At 48.8% G+C, this 19,568-nt stretch overlaps 1 protein-coding gene across 1 annotated transcript in view; it reads right to left on the bottom strand.

The window, feature by feature from the left end:
• The window catches only part of LOC137324642 (5'-nucleotidase-like), a 101,122-nt gene continuing 81,554 nt past the window's right edge, over window positions 1-19,568 (bottom strand). Inside the window, exons 6-9 of the mRNA XM_067989185.1 lie at window positions 12,599-12,707; window positions 5,779-5,928; window positions 3,800-4,000; window positions 1-3,695 (exon numbers count right to left, since the gene is read on the bottom strand). Coding sequence (XP_067845286.1) covers window positions 3,526-3,695; window positions 3,800-4,000; window positions 5,779-5,928; window positions 12,599-12,707 — 630 coding nt within the window. The 3' untranslated portion in view covers window positions 1-3,525. The remainder of the gene's footprint in view (window positions 3,696-3,799; window positions 4,001-5,778; window positions 5,929-12,598; window positions 12,708-19,568) is intronic.

The following is a 19,568-nucleotide window of genomic DNA, read 5'->3' as shown; positions in this document are numbered from 1 at the left end:
GAAGCTTAACTTTATTTTTCTTAGAATCATAGTGCCCGTCACAATTCTCTGATATCCTTAAATATAAAACTTACAACATAAACAGCTAAAAATTTAACAATCATGGAAAAAGAACGCACAAAACTTAACAATCCACTCCCCCAAAAGCTAAAAGGACTTTCACAACCACAGGCCTCCTTTCTCTCAGGGCCTAGGCCTTGCCTCTTCACTACTTGCAGAGTTTAGCTGGGCCTCGGATCTTACTGTTTGGTTGGTCCCACTTTGCTTTCCCCACTCCCCTGAGAAGTCACTGTCCCTCAGTCTCCCACAGTGCCAGGCGCATGGCATGACCTTTCAGGCCTCCATGCCAGCGTGCCCACACTGGCACCCCTCTAGGGTTGCTAACCCTGGTTGGACATATTCCTGGAGGTATCATCACATGACCCTCCCGCCTCCAACCACCCCACCCCCACTGGGCTCCTGCCATTGGTCACCGACACATCCATCCACGCTCCTGTCATTGGTCGCCCGACACGTCCATCCACGCTCCTGTCATTGGTCACCTGACACGTCCATCCACGCTCCTGTCATTGGTCGCCCGACACGTCCATCCACGCTCCTGCCATTCGTCACCTGACACGTCCATCCACGCTCCTGTCATTGGTCACCCGACACGTCCATCCACGCTCCTGTCATTGGTCACCCAATACGTCCATCCACGCTCCTGCCATTGGTCACCCAACACGTCCATCCACGCTCCTGCCATTGGTCACCCAACACGTCCATCCACGCTCCTGTCATTGGTCACCCAACACGTCCATCCACACTCCTGTCATTGGTCACCCGACACGTCCATCCACACTCCTGTCATTCGTCGCCCGACATGTCCATCCACGCTCCTGTCATTGGTCACCCGACACGTCCATCCACGCTCCTGTCATTGGTCACCCAACACGTCCATCCACACTCCTGTCATTGGTCACCCGACACGTCCATCCACACTCCTGTCATTCGTCGCCCGACATGTCCATCCACGCTCCTGTCATTGGTCACCCAATACGTCCATCCACACTCCTGTCATTGGTCACCCAATACGTCCATCCACACTCCTGTCATTGGTCACCCGACATGTCCATCCACGCTCCTGTCATTGGTCACCCAACACGTCCATCCACGCTCCTGTCATTGGTCACCCAATACGTCCATCCACACTCCTGTCATTGGTCACCCAATACGTCCATCCACACTCCTGTCATTGGTCACCCGACACGTCCATCCACGCTCCTGTCATTGGTCACCCGACACGTCCATCCACACTCCTGTCATTGGTCACCCGACACGTCCATCCACACTCCTGTCATTGGTCGCCCGACACGTCCATCCACGCTCCTGTCATTGGTCACCCGACACGTCCATCCACGCTCCTGTCATTGGTCACCCAATACGTCCATCCACACTCCTGTCATTGGTCACCCAATACGTCCATCCACGCTCCTGCCATTGGTCACCCAATACGTCCATCCACGCTCCTGTCATTGGTCACCCGACACGTCCATCCACGCTCCTGCCATTGGTCACCCAACACGTCCATCCACACTCCTGTCATTGGTCACCCAACACGTCCATCCACACTCCTGTCATTGGTCACCCAACACGTCCATCCACGCTCCTGTCATTGGTCACCCAACACGTCCATCCACGCTCCTGCCATTGGTCACCCAACACGTCCATCCACACTCCTGTCATTGGTCACCCGACACGTCCATCCACACTCCTGTCATTGGTCACCCAACACGTCCATCCACACTCCTGTCATTGGTCACCCGACACGTCCATCCACGCTCCTGTCATTGGTCACCCGACACGTCCATCCACACTCCTGTCATTGGTCACCCAACACGTCCATCCACACTCCTGTCATTGGTCACCCGACACGTCCATCCACACTCCTGTCATTGGTCACCTGACACATCCATCCACGCTCCTGTCATTGGTCGCCCGACACGTCCATCCACGCTCCTGTCATTGGTCGCCCGACACGTCCATCCACGCTCCTGTCATTGGTCGGCCGACACGTCCATCCACGCTCCTGTCATTGGTCGCCCGACACGTCCATCCACGCTCCTGTCATTGGTCGCCCGACACGTCCATCCACGCTCCTGTCATTGGTCGGCCGACACGTCCATCCACGCTCCTGCCATTGGTCGCCCGACACGTCCATCCACACTCCTGTCATTGGTCGCCCGACACGTCCATCCACGCTCCTGCCATTGGTCGCCCGACACGTCCATTATCACTGCCTTTCCACACCAAATGGAAAGTGAAGAGACTCTTTGTTACCTGATTGAATGATTCTTGACTGTCGGTCAAACAGCCTTTTCCTTCCTATTTCCAATATTTTTTATAACTAATAAACAGAATTGTTAAAAGTAAATGGAAAAAAGCCCCACATTTTTTAACACCCCGATGATTTTTCTCCCAGATCATCAATCTTTAATTCCTGGAGACTCCAGGACAATCCTGATGGGTTGGTAACCCTACGCCCCTCCCCCCGGGATGTTCCAGAGCGCATTCTAATTGAAGCACAGTTCCGACGGCTGAGCTGTGCTGTATCTGCAAATGTGCTCAGTCAGGAAATTGAAAAGTTTCTGCTGGTGATGGGACTTTGTACACACGCACAGATCGATATCTGCATTACCAAATTCGCTGATGGTGACTTGCTACGTCCTGGGGCTGGCAGAATGGAGGGGGACAGGCGGGGGGTCAGGGGACCACAAGATGCTTCCTCCAAACAAAGCTGTGTGTCTGGGCTTTGTACATTATGCTGCAATACACTGTCATCTGTTGCTCAACGGTAGCACTCTCGCCTCTGAGTCAGAAGATTGTGGGCTCAAGTCCCACTCCAGAGACTTGAGCCTATAATCCAGGCTGACAGTCCAGTGCAGTACTGTGGGAGTGCTCCACTGTCAGAGGTGCTGTCTTTCAGATGGGACGTTAAACCAAGTCCTCTCAGGTGGGAGTATAAGATCCCATGGCACCATTTTGAAGAGGGGGGAGTTCTCCCTGGTGTCCCAGCCCAATATTTATCCCTCAACCAACAACTAAAAGTAGATTATCTGGTCATTTAGATCATTTCTGTTTGTGGGACCTGCCTGTGTCTAAATTGGCTGCCACGTTCCCTACATTAGAACAGTGACTGCATTTCAAAAGTTCTTCATTGGTTGTAAAGCGCTTTGGGTCATCCTGAGGTCGTGAAAGGCGCTATATAAATGCAAGTCCTCATTGCGTTAGGTGGTTGCACTGTCCAGCCCCACTCCATTACCCAGAAACCTTTGTGCCTGTGGGTCTCTCTGACCCTCACACTGTGTGGATGTGGGAGTGAGTGTCGAGACTGGGGATCAATCAGTCAGTGCTTTAAACAGGAAATAAGATTAACTTCTCTCGGGATGTGCAAATTACATTAAAACATTTGAAAAGGGCCAACAGCTACTTCACTGAATACTTTTCTAGAATCGAATGCAGCAATTAATTCATTGGTCATAATCGTCAAAAATGGAAAAACAAAGCAAAAAGTGAGAAAAAAAACAATCCAATTTTCAGATTAATACAAAGCCTCGTGCTGCTGTTTCCTATAAAAGATATTCTTCCATCGATTGCAGGATAAACCCGCTGCATCTCTCTGATGTAATTTGAAACGACTGAAAGATCTGTGTCACCTAGAGGGGAAAAAATGCTTATTAAAGGATATATTTCATATTTCATATAAACATTGGCAGTAAATAGCTGCTGGATTGAACATCGATTTAAAATGTGTGTTTACCAGTGTCGTGTTTCAGGCTTTCGTTCTTCAACATAGTGAACCCGTCTCCACCTCCAGCGATGTAGGAGTTGGTAACGATTTTGTAAACTTTGGATTCATCGAGTGGTTCATAGTGTGGCACACGGCAGTCTGAGCACAGAACATCCAGCTTGGCCACTCTGTGTCCCGAGTTTCGACTCAGGTCGAATACCACATGGACACCTGGGAAAATTCATTACATCAGACTTGGCAGCAGGGAGAGAATTAACATTACAAACAATCATTTTAGGCACACATGGGCAGTCGGCAGGCAGATTGTGCTCAACCCCCATCCCCTTCCCCCTCCCCTCTCCTGCCCCCACTCTTGCCTTCCCCGCCCCTTCCCCCTCCCCTCCGACCTGCCCCCACCCTTGCCTGGTCCACCCCTTCCCCCACCCCTGTTTACCACCTTGTCGAAGCCCGGGTCCCATTTGCACGGTGCCAACGAGCCGCGTGGCGCCGAGCTGCACCTTCGAGGAAGCTCGCTGGTTGGGATGGGCGGGAAATCAGCCGTCTCCGACACGGAGCCAGCCAACAGTCGGAGCCTGGGGGTGGGGCGGAGGAGGAGGAGATGATCCCTGGGAGGGCTGGTAGTGTGCCAGAGTATTTTTGTGGGTCCAGGAACAGCACACCTGCGCCTCCCAGCCGCACAAACATAAAAGTTAAAAACATCTTCGGCCATTTCTGGAGCGGTCTGCAGCCATCCCTGTGAGGACCGCTGGTTAGGCCGCTCAATGTTGATACAAATGGGCGGAGCATCAGTGACCATCTTCTGCCCATTTGGACCTCAAAATTGTAATCAAGGTCCTATGTAGGTCAATTTACATATTATAAATGGCCTCCCACCTGAAACAGGCAGGTTCACTGCCGCCCTTCTCAGGACCCTACCCAAGATGGCAGCGGTTGGAGTGCCTGCATAAATGGGGTGGTAAGTGACCTGATGCCATTTTCAGGCCACAGCTGCCCTGTTTATGCCAGGCGGAGGCACTTAACATCGGCCCAATGTGCTGGTGTGGGGCACTCAAGTACTGTTTGGACTTCCTGTGCAGACAAATCAGTTGGTGCCCATTTGGGAGCCATTGTTGCCTCTTATAACCTCCCTTCCCTTCCCCCCCCCCATCACAAGCTAAGTGTAGACTAGATACCTCATCAAAGGAGGGTGTGAAATCAGAGAGTCAACAATGGGCCATTCTTGTGTCATTTGACTAAGAGTGACATTGGCATTGCCCTGAGTGTATGTTGCCAGCCCTGCCAGTCTGACCTGAGGTGACCCTGAAATTTGGCATTTCTAATCACTGTGGACAGTGACTATATTGGGGGGAGGGTCAATGTCCTAAGATACTAAAAGTGGCCAGTAAGATATTAATACTCAGTTAAATACACCAATCAAATTGGTTTCTAAACGCAACAGGAAATAGCAGTTTCTTCTGCGGACCAGCATTAAGAATTGTTAAACAGCAAAGGAATGACAATGCCTTGGAGTTCATCTCAAGCCTCGTTGGAAACAGTTGGCCCCAGTTCTAAAATAAACCTTTGATTTATCTGTCACTTTCTAGTTTCACTCACAGACAACCTTTTCCCACCTTGATTAACGTGACATTATCGTAATAAAATAAACCTTTTAGGATAGAAATTCTAATCAGTGAAGTTCATGTACAAATGCTTTATGCACTTGACCTACGACCCTGTGGTAGGTCAAGTGCATAAACAATTTAACACAGGCGTTAAATTGTTACGATTTCAGTAAGTTAAAATTGCTCCATAGTTACACATTTGCACATCCACAATCCCCACTGACGAGTACGTCTCCTTTATGATCTTAAATCAACAAGCAACAGTGTCAAAAGTGGTATGAATTGTTGCTGAAGTGTTTTATTGCCACAGAAGAGACCGACTCTCCTATTTCAGCAACAATTGGCTTGTAGGATGGTGCCATGTTCAGCAGTGGGGAATGACCTTACCAGACACCTGCAGGAACTCCCCTGTGTTCTGCCCATATCGTCTGACAGAATGTTCAAAAGCTGCTTTTAATGTTGAACCTCGGACCTCAAGCAGATCAATCGTACTTCCAAACGGTAAAACACTTAAAATATTTTCTACTAGTATCGTTCCTGTGTGTAGGGAAAAAAGATGAAGCAATTTTTTAATTTGATTGCAATCGACCATTTTAATCACAGATGACCCTCCCCTCTCCTCCCTCTTTCACCTTTTTACATTCATTCAGTTGAGTTTGTGTGTCTCAAACTGGAGAATTTATATTTCCAGTCCATCTATTTAGTTTTCTCGGCTTCAAATATTTATCCAGTTTTCTTTTAAAAGATGCCGTGGTCTCTGCCTGTGGCAATCACTCTCTCTGGCAAAATATTCCATGAACCACCAACACTCTGTGTAAAGAAATTTCTCCCAACCTCTCTCCTCGTTCTCTCAGTAATTATTCTAAATTGATGACTCCCCAACCAGAGGAAATGATCTTTCCCTGTTCAAAACTGCATAATTTAAAACCACATTATTAAATTCCCTCTTAGCCTTCTCTGCTCCAATGGGAATAGTCCCAGTATCTCAAGTCTCTCCTCATAACTATAGACTCCCAGCCCTGACATCATCCTGGTGAATCTACACTCTACGCTCTCTGTGGCTTTAATGTCCTTTCTATAATGGGATGCACAAAACTGCACACAGTAATCTAACTGTGGCCTAACCGATGTTTTGTACAAATTTATCATTACCTCTTTACTCTTGTATTCGAATTATAAAAAATCAAAATGCTGTTGCCCTTTTTAGGGTTTTATCTACCTGCACTCTCACTTTCAGGGAATTATGTATTTGAACCATGAGGCCTTTCTGTTCATCTGCACCCTTCCCTGTCTTTCCATTGAGTGCATTCTCCCATTCCTTATTTTTTGTTGCAAAATATATTACCTCACACTTATCCACATTAAAGTGCATCGACCACCTGTTTGCCCATTCTACAACAACTTACATTTATAGAGTGCTTTTAACATAGTGAAACGTGCATTTCACAGGAGTGTAAAAAACCAAAAATCTATTTAAGAACATAAGAAATAGGAGCAGGAGTAGGCCTCACGGCCCCTCGAGCCTGCTCCTCCATTCAATAAGATCATGGCTGATCTTCAACCTCAACTCCACTTTCCTGCCCGATTCCCATATCCCTTGATTCTCCTAGTGTCCAAAAATCTATCAATCTCAGTCTTGAATATATTCAATGGCTCAGCATCCACAATCCTCTGGGATAGAGAATTCTAAAGGCTCACAACCCTCTGAGTGAAATTCACAACCCTCTGAGTGAACTCTCTATGTCTTCCTTAAGTCCTCCTCACTGTTTACCAAACCCTTACCTTTGTCATCAGCAAGTTTTGAAACTGTGTTCCCCACACCCAAGTCCAAATTATCAATACATATGAAGTGGGCAAGTTACTGATCCCTGGGGTACCTCATTTCTAACTCTGCTCTAATCTGAGCAACACCCATTTACCCTAAGTCTGTTTCCTGTCCATGAACAAACTTTCTATCCGTGCTGCTACATTTCCTCTTTTACCAAATGTCTTCATTATTCTAACCAGCCTCTTCTACTAGTTGTCATTGATTAACACATGCATCTCTAAATGCTCACTAATTTTATCTCAAATTGCGGATTCTAAGAGTTTGTGACAGCTGATGTTAGACTAACTGGACTATAATTCCCTGGTCTGTCCTTCTCTACTTTATTAAACTGACGATATATTAACTACTCTCTAGTCCAATGGCGCAATCTGTATATTTAAGGAGGATTGAGAAATTGTGGCCAGAGTTTCTGCTATCTCCTGTCTTCTTTCAACAGCCCAGGTATGTTCCATCAGGGCCGTGACTTATCCATCTTAAGTTGTTATGTTTTCAGAACTAATTTCTTTCCTGCAATTATCCCTAAGAACTGTTCTTTATCCTCCTCTTAATACACTTTCCACCATCATTTGTAAAAAGCCGATACAAAATATTTATTTAATATCTGCCCCTTACCATCGTCCTCCACAATCAGACCCTCTCCTTCAGTCCTGAGTAGTCCTACCCATTCAATTACACAGTGTTTTCTTGACTCTTTAAAGTCCAACCAACAGCTGAGCTCTTACTTTCAGTGGTTCCACCCATTCTCATTCTTCATGTTAACATTCTTGGCCTCACTTTCTCAAGTAGAACTCCCACATCTCCTCCATTGATAAGAGGCTTGCTCTTCTCCTTCATACCAAATACCCAACTCTTCAATCTCCATAAAGCTCAAGGATATTCACGACTTGAATTCAGAGAATCTTAGGAGTTTAAATTGATTAACCCCTGAAAATGTGCCCTGGGATCGCAGTGCACGAATAACCCATGCCCGGTCTTTGAGATGCAGGCAGCACGTAACATTCATGCTGCCTGGTGATTGCAATGATTGCTGCGTGCAGCCAGCACTACCTGTGCTGTTGATTGGCTGCACACACCAGCAGGAGACCCCGAGAGCGGGAGTGGCAAGCACTACTTAAAGGCAGCCTGCACCTCTTAAAGGGGAGGTGCACTGTGGTTGCAGGGAGACCTAGAATTGGTGTGGCAACTAACTCTGTTCTGGAATATACTGAAGAATGGCTAGGCCTGCGAGAGAAGCGAGCAACAAGGTTCTCGGATGACGCACTAGAGGCCTTGGTGCAAGAGGTGGACGCACGGAAGGACATCCTTTATCCACGGGGGGGGGGGGGGCAGGAGGCCCTCCAGACATATGCTGAAGAGGCAGTGGGAGGAAGTCGCGCATGAGGTCAATGCCAGGAGCATCGCACCACGCACATGGAGTCAGTGCAGGAAGAAGTTCAATGATTTGACACGAGTGGTTAAGGTGAGTGAGTTCAACTGTCACGTGGCATATCCTGCCAACTGCACCACTAGTCTCATCCACTGCTCCACGCACTACACCCCTCATCACCCGCATACCAACAAACTCTTTCAATCAGTACGCAACTCTTCAAATTAGATGCTGCATCTCATCCTCATAGTACCACTCTTGAAAACCGCACACCCACAATTCACAGGTCACACACAATGACAGCTATTCAACCATGACAGCCACATCACCCAAACATCTTGCAGGACTCTCACTGACACACTTCCCTCTTTCTTGCAGGAGAAGGTGGCGTATAACAGCAGGCAGCAAGAAAGACCTGGAGGAGGACAGGCACATCTACAAGTTCTCACCCCCATGGGGGAGACGGTGCTGTCTATCATTGGAAGGGCCGTCGCTGAGGCCGTGGCCATTGGCGGTGCTGGAGGGATCGATGATGAGGGTCTCTCCATATCTAATCCTCCTCCTCTCTTCCCACTTCTCCCTCAGCCCACAATCTTTTCTGACTCATGTTCTGCAGATGATGTAAGCACGCATGTCTTACTTTCTCCTCTCCCTGAACCACAACTCACCCCATGTCCCTTTGTCATTTCAGCTACCCAAGAACTGGAACTGGCACAGTCAGAGGAGGCAGAGGAAGATGACAGTGATGATGTAGACACACCATCACTTGATCTCCCACTCGCAGCCACCAGCTCAGATACTGACATTTCATGTACTTCAGAGGCTAGGATAGAGGAGGGATCTGCATGTGGTGAGGCATCGAACACAAGTGCGCAGGAGCCAGGGTGAGGGGAATGGATACCCCAGGTCCCAGCTCACCGGAGGGCAAGGTCACTCACTAGTTCTGCTGCAGAGGAGTCAGGTGATGACTTCGATGGGCTAGGCTACAGAAGAAGGCGTACACCAAATCTTGAGTAATATATTAGCATGGATAGAGGGTTAGTTAAAATAGAGAAAAGAGAGTAGGGATAAATGGGTCATTCTCAGGTTGGCAGGCTGGGGTGCCACAAGGATCAGTGCTTGGGCCTCAGCTATTTACGATCTATATGAATAACTTAGATGAAGGGACTGAGTGTAATGTCTCCAAATTTGCTGACGATACAAAGCTAGGTGGGAAAGTTAAGCTGTGAGGAGGATACAAAGAGTCGGCAAAGTGATATCGATGGATTAAGTGAGTGGGCAAGAAGATGGCAGGTAGAGTATAATGTGGGGAAATGTGAGGTTATTCACTTTGGTGGGAAGATTATGAGGGGGCTTGACAAGGTAGATGCTGAGAGATTGATTCCCCTGGCTAAAGATTCTAGAACTAGAGGGCATAGTTGCAGGATATGGGGTCGGCCATTCAAGACTGAGATGAGGAAGAATTTCTTCACTCAGAGGGTTGTGAATCTATGGAATTCTCTATCCCAGAAGGCTGTGGATGCTGAGTCATTGAGTATATTCAAGGCTGAGACAGATAGATTTTTGGACTCTAGGGGAATCAAGGGATATGGGGATCGGGCGGGAAAGTGGAGTTGAGGTCAAAGATCAGCCATGATCTGACTGAATGGCAGAGCAGGCTCAAGCGGCCGTATGGCCTACTCCTGCTCCTATTTCTTATGTTCTTATGTTGGTGCACTAGAAAGCCTGCCAGAAAGCCTGCGCACAATGTCAAGGGGCATGGAGGAATCCAGCTCCAACTTGGGCTTTGTGCAGAACTTGGAGCCCATCCTTTCCAACGTGGAATGGGTGGTCACCTCCATCAGCACATCTGTGGAACCCACCATGATGCAGCGTCTGATGACCGATGTCACAGCTTCTATTGCAGCACAAACATCTGCCATCCAAGGTCTGACTGCTGCATTTGCAGCTCAGACTGCTGCTATCGAGGCTCTGGGTTCCACTGTGGAACGGGGCTTCCAGGGCATCACAGCAGTCCAGCAATCCGTTCTCCAGCAGATCACCAGGATTGCTGAGGCACCGCCCCGGGAGAGTGGCAGTGGCGCCATGGAAGACAAACCTGCTGTCCTCTCTCAGGATGACAGCGTTCCTGCTCCCACCCCTGCCACTCCGCCAGTGCCCTTGCTGTTGCCTGTCAGCCAGCCAGGCCAGACCGCTGCAGCCCAGGCCGAGATGGTGCAGTCTGCAGCCAGGCCCTCCCAGCCCAGAGCTGCTCAAGGTTGTGCTCCAAGGCCATCTGCACTCTCCTCAATTGAAGGTCAGCAGCCTTCCACCACCCATTCTCATTGCTCATTCTGCTTGTCTCTGTCAAGAGGGAATGTGCTGAATCTGTTTCTGAGTGCATGCAGAGCCTTAGTGACCTTCCTTATACAGCAGTACGCTACAAACTGCGAGACGTTGCTTATGTCGCCAGCAGCAGCCTGAAAGGAGCCAGAGCCGTAAAAATTAAGCACCACGGTTACCTTGACAACCACAGGCAATGATATCCTTGCCCTGCTCTGGGCCTGCAGCAGTTGACAAATCTCAGTCACGACCTCTTTTGTGAACCGTAGCCATCAGATGCACTGGTCATCTAAGAGTTGAGGTAAGAGAATTGGTCCCTGAAGACCCTCGTTGGATTTGACCTCCTACTGAGTGCCCTGCACCTCCTCCTCCTTCTCCCTCTTCTAGCAGCTTGTCCTGCTCTGCATGACCTCTCTGCATGCTCCCAGTCATGTTCAATTCCCAGAGGAAGCCCTAACAGGCCACCCATGTCTGGAAGCAACTTTGGTCAACACACTATTTTAAATGCCACTAACAGTACTGCACGACCAGCCAGACCACTCTCTATAGAACATTGCAACTTTCTCCAAGTATAGGAAACTTCGACAAACAACCACAATTGTACCAGCAGCCAGAATAACTAATCCTGCATCTAACCTTTACCTCCTGTATGCTCCCTTTAAATAGCGCTCGCTGGTGGGGGGGGTCCTTCATGCCCTTTAACTCCTGTTCAGATGTGTGAGTTTAGGACAGTGCGTTGGCTGGAGCGGGGAGTTCCAAAATGGCACAGCTGCTTCAAATCAGCGTTGCACACTGATTAATATCATAATTTCCCTACTTAACATTCTGCCGGCAGTCATTAGGTGCACCATAGCCCTGAGAATTTCTCCTTTTCAAGTATTTATCTAATTCTCATTTGAAAGTCACTATTGAATCTGCTTCCACCACCCTTTCAGGCTGTGCATTCCAGATCGTAACAACACGCTGCATAAAAAAAAATGCTTCTCATTTCGCCACTGGATTTATTGCCAATTATCTTTAATCTGTGTCTTCTGGTTACCAACCTTTTCTGCCAGTAGAAACAGTTTCTCCCTATTTACTCTATCAAAACCGTTGATAATTTTGAACACCTCTATTAAATTTCCCCTTAACCTTCTCTGTTCTAAGGAGAACAATCCCAGCTTCTCTTGTCTCTCCACATAACTGAAATCCCTCATCCCTGGGACCATTCTGGTAAATTTCCTCTGCACCTTCTCCAAGGCCTTGACATCCTTCCTAAAGTGTGGTGCCCAAAAGTGGCCACAATACTCCAGCTGAGGCCTAACCAGTGATTTATAAAGGTTTATCATAACTTCCTTACTTTTGCATTCTACGCCTCTATTTATAAAGCCCAGGATCCCATATGCTTTTTTAACAGCCTTATCAACTTGTCCTGTCACCTTCAAAGATTTGTGTGTGTGAACCCCCAGGTTTCTCTGTTCCTGCACTCCCTTTAAAATTATACCATTTAGATTATATTGCCTCTCCTCATTTTTCCTTCCAAAATGCATCACTTCACACACAATTAGACAACATTTTCTTTTATTTTTTCAATTCATTAATACTTTTCAAATTGCCCAATTTGGGCCATTTCCAGTTGAGACTTAAATTTTAACTAAAGGTGGCCCTGTTCATCAGAGATAAAAGTGTGTGATATTAGCTGACCCACGTACCGTTGTTACTGCGCTCGTCAATGGGCCCACGGATTCCACCCCCTTGCGTCAAACAAATGGAGACGTGGTTCCAAAACCTCTCGTCTGGTTTGCGGATATTTTGGTAGATCTGAAACCGTTGCAAAGACAGAGTGAGAGAGAGAGTGTGAGAGAGATTGAGAGAGAGAGTGACGTGAGAGAGAGAGAGACGAGAGCCTGGTGTAGGTTCTGTCAGCTCACTTAGATGCTCCTTACTGCAGGACAGCCATTCCTATCTCTGCGTTCTCTGCATGTACATTGTTACAGCCATCTCCTGGTTACTGAGATCCCAATGTACACAACTCAATCATCATTGTCAAACCAATAATGAGATTTCGAGTTTCATTCTAAATTGATGTAATTAGAGAATATGAGGAATGGAGGTGATGCAGTGGATTGCCTTTTCACATTTCCTCTCCCTGTTGGCTGCAAGAGTCCTACATGCTCTGGATTTGCATAGTCACAACCTAGTGCCACAGGGCATATTGCCCACAACACAAAATTGCCTCTAATTTTGCACTAAAGTTGCAATTTCACACTTGGCTAGAATGGTGTCAGAAGTGAAAAAAAAATCAGCAGAGATGCTCCTTTGAAGGTGGAATTAAAGGACAATTACTACCTCGTCTCCATCTGATCCGCCCAGCTGTACTCATTCTATAACATGCTTTGCATTCAGCTGGTGCAGAAATAATCATTCAGTAAAAAGCCAAGGAGCTAACTTAATATGGATATTCACAGGATGAAAGAAAAGACTTGCATTTATATAGCGCCTTTCAGGGCCTCAGGACATCTCAATGTGCTTTACAGCCAATGAGTACTTTCGAATTGTAGTCACTTTTGTAATGTAGGGAAACGCGGCAGCCATTTGCACAGCCCGGTCCCACAAACAGGAATGTGATAATGACCAGATAATCTGTTTTTTTAGTGATGTTGGTTTAAGTTAAAATATTGCCAGGACCCCGGGGAGATCTCCCCTGCTCTTCTTCAAATAGTGCCATGAGATTTTTTACTGCCACCAGATAAGGCAGACATCTGGTTTAACATCTCAGCAGAAAGACAGCACCTCCGACAATGCAGCACTCCCTCATTACTGCACTGGAGTGTCAGCCTCAATTTTGTGCTTAAGTCTCTGGAGTGGGACTTGAACCAACAAATTCCTGACTCAGAGGCCAGCGTACTACCACTGAGCCACAGCTAAAACTTATAGAGGCATATAGGGAGAGCGCGGTGAGTGCAGAGGCTCGAGAGTATAAAGGGAGCACGGAGAGAGCGAAGACCCGAGAGTACAAAGGGAGCGCTGAGCAAGTGAAGACCCAACAGTATAATGAGAGCGCGGAGCGAGTGACCCAACAGTATAATGAGAGCGCGGAGCGAGTGACCCAACAGTATAATGAGAACGCGGAGCGAGTGACCCAACAGTATAATGAGAGCGCGGAGCGAGTGACCCAACAGTATAATGAGAGCGCGGAGCGAGTGACCCAACAGTAGAATGAGAGCGCGGAGCGAGTGACCCAACAGTATAATGAGAGCGCGGAGCGAGTGACCCAACAGTATAATGAGAGCGCGGAGCGAGTGACCCAACAGCATAATGAGAGCGCGGAGCGAGTGACCCAACAGTAGAATGAGAGCGCGGAGCGAGTGACCCAACAGTAGAATGAGAGCGCGGAGCGAGTGACCCAACAGTAGAATGAGAGCACGGAGCGAGTGACCCAACAGTAGAATGAGAGCGCGGAGCGAGTGACCCAACAGTAGAATGAGAGCGCGGAGCGAGTGACCCAACAGTAGAATGAGAGCGCGGAGCGAGTGACCCAACAGTAGAATGAGAGCGCGGAGCGAGTGACCCAACAGTATAATGAGAGCGCGGAGCGAGTGACCCAACAGTATAATGAGAGCGTGGAGCGAGTGACCCAACAGTAATATGAGAGCGCGGAGCGAGTGACCCAACAGTAGAATGAGAGCGCGGAGCGAGTGACCCAACAGTAGAATGAGAGCGCGGAGCGAGTGACCCAACAGTATAATGAGAGCGCGGAGCGAGTGACCCAACAGTATAATGAGAGCGTGGAGCGAGTGACCCAACAGTAGAATGAGAGCACGGAGCGAGTGACCCAACAGTAGAATGAGAGCGCGGAGCGAGTGACCCAACAGTATAATGAGAGCGCGGAGCGAGTGACCCAACAGTATAATGAGAGCGTGGAGCGAGTGACCCAACAGTAATATGAGAGCGCGGAGCGAGTGACCCAACAGTAGAATGAGAGCGCGGAGCGAGTGACCCAACAGTATAATGAGAGCGCGGAGCGAGTGACCCAACAGTAATATGAGAGCGCGGAGAAGAGTGACCCAACAGCATAATGAGAGCGCGGAGAAGAGTGACCCAACAGTAGAATGAGAGCGCGGAGCGAGTGACCCAACAGTAGAATGAGAGCGCGGAGCGAGTGACCCAACAGTATAATGAGAGCGCGGAGCGAGTGACCCAACAGTAATATGAGAGCGCGGAGAAGAGTGACCCAACAGCATAATGAGAGCGCGGAGAAGAGTGACCCAACAGTAGAATGAGAGCGCGGAGCGAGTGACCCAACAGTAGAATGAGAGCGCGGAGCGAGTGACCCAACAGTAGAATGAGAGCGCGGAGCGAGTGACCCAACAGTAGAATGAGAGCGCGGAGCGAGTGACCCAACAGTATAATGAGAGCGCGGAGCGAGTGACCCAACAGTAATATGAGAGCGCGGAGAAGAGTGACCCAACAGTATAATGAGAGCGTTGAGCAAGTGAAGACCCAACAGTATAATGAGAGCGCGGAGCGAGTGACCTAACAGTATAATGAGAGCGCGGAGCGAGTGACCCAACAGTATAATGAGAGCGCGGAGCGAGTGACCCAACAGCACAATGAGAGCGCTGAGAAGAGTGACCCAACAGTAATATGAGAGCGCGGAGCGAGTGGGGAACCAACAGTATAATGAGAGCGCGGAGCGAGTGACCCAACAGTATAATGAGAGCGCGGAGCGAGTGGGGAACCAACAGTAATATGAGAGCGCGGAGCGAGTGACCCAACAGCATAATGAGAGCGCGGAGCGAGTGACCCAACAGTAATATGAGAGCGCGGAGCGAGTGGGGAACCAACAGTAATATGAGAGCGCGGAGCGAGTGACCCAACAGTATAATAAGAGCATGGAATGAGTGACCCAACAGTATAATGAGAGCGTGGAGTGAGTGACCCAACAGTATAAAGGGATGAGACAGTATAAACCCAGAGTATAAAAAGAGTGCGGTGAGAGCGGAGACCAAGAGCATAAAGAGAGTGCGGTGAGAGTGGAGACCCAGTGTATAAAGAGAGCACAGAGACCCAGAGAATAAAGGGAGCACCGTGAGAGCGGAGACCAAGAGCATAAAGAGGATGCGGTGAGAATGGAGACCCAGAGTACAAAGGGAGCACGGTGAGAGTGGGGACCCAGGGATTAGAGAGAACGCAGTGAGAGCGGGGACCCAGAGTATAAAGAGAGCACGGTGAGAGCGGAGACCCAGAGTATAAAGAGAGCACGGTGAAAGGGGAGACCCAGAGTATAAAGAGAGCACGGTGAGAGCGGAGACCCAGAGTATAAAGAGAGCACGGTGAGAGCGGAGACCCAGAGTATAAAGAGAGCACAGTGAGAGCAGAGACCCAGAGTATAAAGGGAGCACGGTGAGAGCAGAGACCCAGAGTATAAAGAGAGCACGGTGAGAGCGGAGACCCAGAGTATAAAGAGAGCACGGTGAGAGCGGAGACCCAGAGTATAAAGAGAGCACGGTGAGAGCGGAGACCCAGAGTATAAAGAGAGCACGGTGAGAGCGGAGACCCAGAGTATAAAGAGAGCACGGTGAGAGGGGAGACCCAGAGTATAAAGAGAGCACGGTGAGAGCGGAGACCCAGAGTATAAAGAGAGCACGGTGAGAGCGGAGACCCAGAGTATAAAGAGAGCACAGTGAGAGCAGAGACCCAGAGTATAAAGAGAGCACGGTGAGAGTGGAGACCCAGAGTATAAATGGAGCACAGAGAGAGCAGAGACCCAGAGTATAAAGGGAGCACGGTGAGAGCAGAGACCCAGAGTATAAAGGGAGCACGGTGAGAGCAGAGACCCAGAGTATAAAGAGAGCACGGTGAGAGCGGAGACCCAGAGTATAAAGAGAGCACGGTGAGAGCGGAGACCCAGAGTATAAAGAGAGCACGGTGAGAGCGGAGACCCAGAGTATAAAGAGAGCACGGTGAGAGCGGAGACCCAGAGTATAAAGAGAGCACAGTGAGAGCGGAGACCCAGAGTATAAAGAGAGCACGGTGAGAGCGGAGACCCAGAGTATAAAGAGAGCACGGTGAGAGCGGAGACCCGGAGTATAAAGAGAGCACGGTGAGAGCGGAGACCCGGAGTATAAAGAGAGCACGGTGAGAGCGGAGACCCAGAGTATAAAGAGAGCACGGTGAGAGCGGAGACCCAGAGTATAAAGAGAGCACGGTGAGAGCGGAGACCCAGAGTATAAAGAGAGCACGGTGAGAGCGGAGACCCGGAGTATAAAGAGAGCACGGTGAGAGCGGAGACCCGGAGTATAAAGAGAGCACGGTGAGAGCGGAGACCCAGAGTATAAAGAGAGCACGGTGAGAGCGGAGACCCAGAGTATAAAGAGAGCACGGTAAGAGCGGAGACCCAGAGTATAAAGAGAGCACGGTGAGAGCGGAGACCCAGAGTATAAAGAGAGTGCGGCAAGGTGTGACCTAAACAAACAGGAGAAAAATCTGAATAAGTGACATGAAAAGTGACCTCAAATTCATCGCAGAGTGAAAGGAGCAACGGAACCCGAGGAATTTAAGATAAGGAGAAATATCGAATTTACTTTACACAATCTAATTTCAACTATAAACTAATCTTTCAAATTTAAATAATTAATTAAATAAATAAGTACGTAAACAAAAAACAAGACTAATTAATTACAAAATAATCTAAAATCAAGCTGAATCCCTCTAAATATAATCTCGATCTACAGTAATTCTACTTTTTTTTATTCGTTCATGGGATGTGGGCATCACTGGCATGGCCAGCATTTATTGCCCATCCCTAATTGCCCTTGAGAAGGTGGTGGTGAGCCGCCTTCTTGAACCGCTGCAGACCGAGTGGTGAAGGTTCTCCCGCAGTTCTGTTAGGAAGGGAGTTCCAGGATTTTGACCCAGCGATGATGAAGGAACGGTGATATATTTCCAAGTCGGGATGGTGTGTGACTTGGAGGGGAACGTGCAGGTGGTGATGTTCCCATGTGCCTGCTGCCCTTGTCCTTCTAGGTGGTCGAGGTTGTGGGTTTGGGAGATGCTGTCAAAGAAGCCTTGGCGAGTTGCTGCAGTGCATCCTGTAGATGGTACACACTGCAGCCACGGTGCACCGGTGGTGAAGGGAGTGAATGTTTTGGGTGGTGGATGGAGTATCAATCAAGTGAGCTGCTTTGTCCTGGATGGTGTCGAGCTTCTTGAGTGTTGTTGGATCTGCACTCATCCAGGCAAGTGGAGAGTATTCTATCACACTCCTGACTTGTGCCTTGTAGATGGTGGAAAGGCTTTGGGGAGTCAGGAGGTGAGTCACTCGCTGCAGAATACCCAGCCTCTAACCTGCTCTTTTAGCCACAGTATTTATGTGGCTGGTCCAGTTAAGCTATATCTAGAATTAAATTACTACTAATAAATAAATAAATACTAGAAATGGCAGCGCAGGCGATGAGTCGGGACTGTGATTTGTGGGAGTTTGTCGATAACAGGACTGACCTGGACCACCACATCTGCAGGAAACGTCTCTGCCTTGAGATATTCCAGCTTCGAGTCATTGAGCTGGAGTACGAGTTCGAGACATTCCAACACATAAGGGAGGGGGAGGAATTTCTGAATCATTTTCTCCAGAGTACAGTCACACTTCAGAGGAAAGCACAGGTGCAGGAAGCAGGTAGTGTGAGTGTCAGTCAGCGGGGTAAGGGGAGCCGATGGGAGATAGAGGAGGAGGTCCCGCAGACACTGGTCCTGTCTAACAGGTACAATGGGGTAAATTTTAATAATGAGGCGGGATTTCTAAGGGGGGGGGGGGGAGAGGGTCAATAAGCAGGTGGGAGAGCGATCACGGCTCAATTGAAGGCAGTTAATTCTACTTTGGGTTTTGCGTCCTCAAGCTCCTCAGTGGGCGGACTGCGCACCCGCATGATGCGTTTAAAGCCCACTATTTAAAGGGCCATGCAACAAATGATTTTGAAGGAGAAAGGAGTAAAAAGCAGAATGGAAGGACATAGAAGAAAGGCAGCACCCAGGTTCTCGGACACCTCCCTTGAGATACTACTAGCTGCTGTGAGAAGCAGGAGGGAGGTGTTATACCCAGGTGACAGGAGGAGGAAACCTGCTTCTGCCACCAAGAAGGTGTGGCTGGAGCTGGCAGAACAGGTCAGCAGCAGGAGCGCGGTGCCCAGGTTTTGGGTACAGGGCAGGAAGCGATTTAATGACCTAACCAGGTCAGGAAAAGTGAGTACAGTTACTGATTCACATACATCCTGTGGTGCACATCAACGCCCCCCCTCGTTCTGTCTTTCCAAGCCCACTCCATCACATCACTCCTCACACCCACTTAAGTCTTATTATCAACTTACCTTCACTTTCTGTGCACTTCCTCATCTCCCCATTTGTGAACCCACCACTCCCACTCACTCCAGTCCTGATGCGATGTGATGAATCTGTCTGATTCTCTCTGATGCATCACTTTCATGGGCAGCCTCACTCAAAGCAATGCATCCATTGGGTGACCCCATCACCCTCACTCACCCATCTGTTCTTTCTCCTCTTGTAGAAGAGAGCGCAAAATGCATGGCAGAGGAGTCGGACTGGAGGGGGGCCACCACAAATAGTGGCCCTGACAGAGGTGGAGGAGGAGGCATTGGAACTAAGCCAGCAGAAGGAATGTTTGAC

This window comes from Heptranchias perlo, chromosome 8 (assembly GCF_035084215.1).
Source record: "Heptranchias perlo isolate sHepPer1 chromosome 8, sHepPer1.hap1, whole genome shotgun sequence".
Classification (NCBI taxonomy): Eukaryota; Metazoa; Chordata; class Chondrichthyes; order Hexanchiformes; family Hexanchidae; genus Heptranchias; species Heptranchias perlo.
This window is presented reverse-complemented; position numbering and strand designations above follow the sequence as displayed.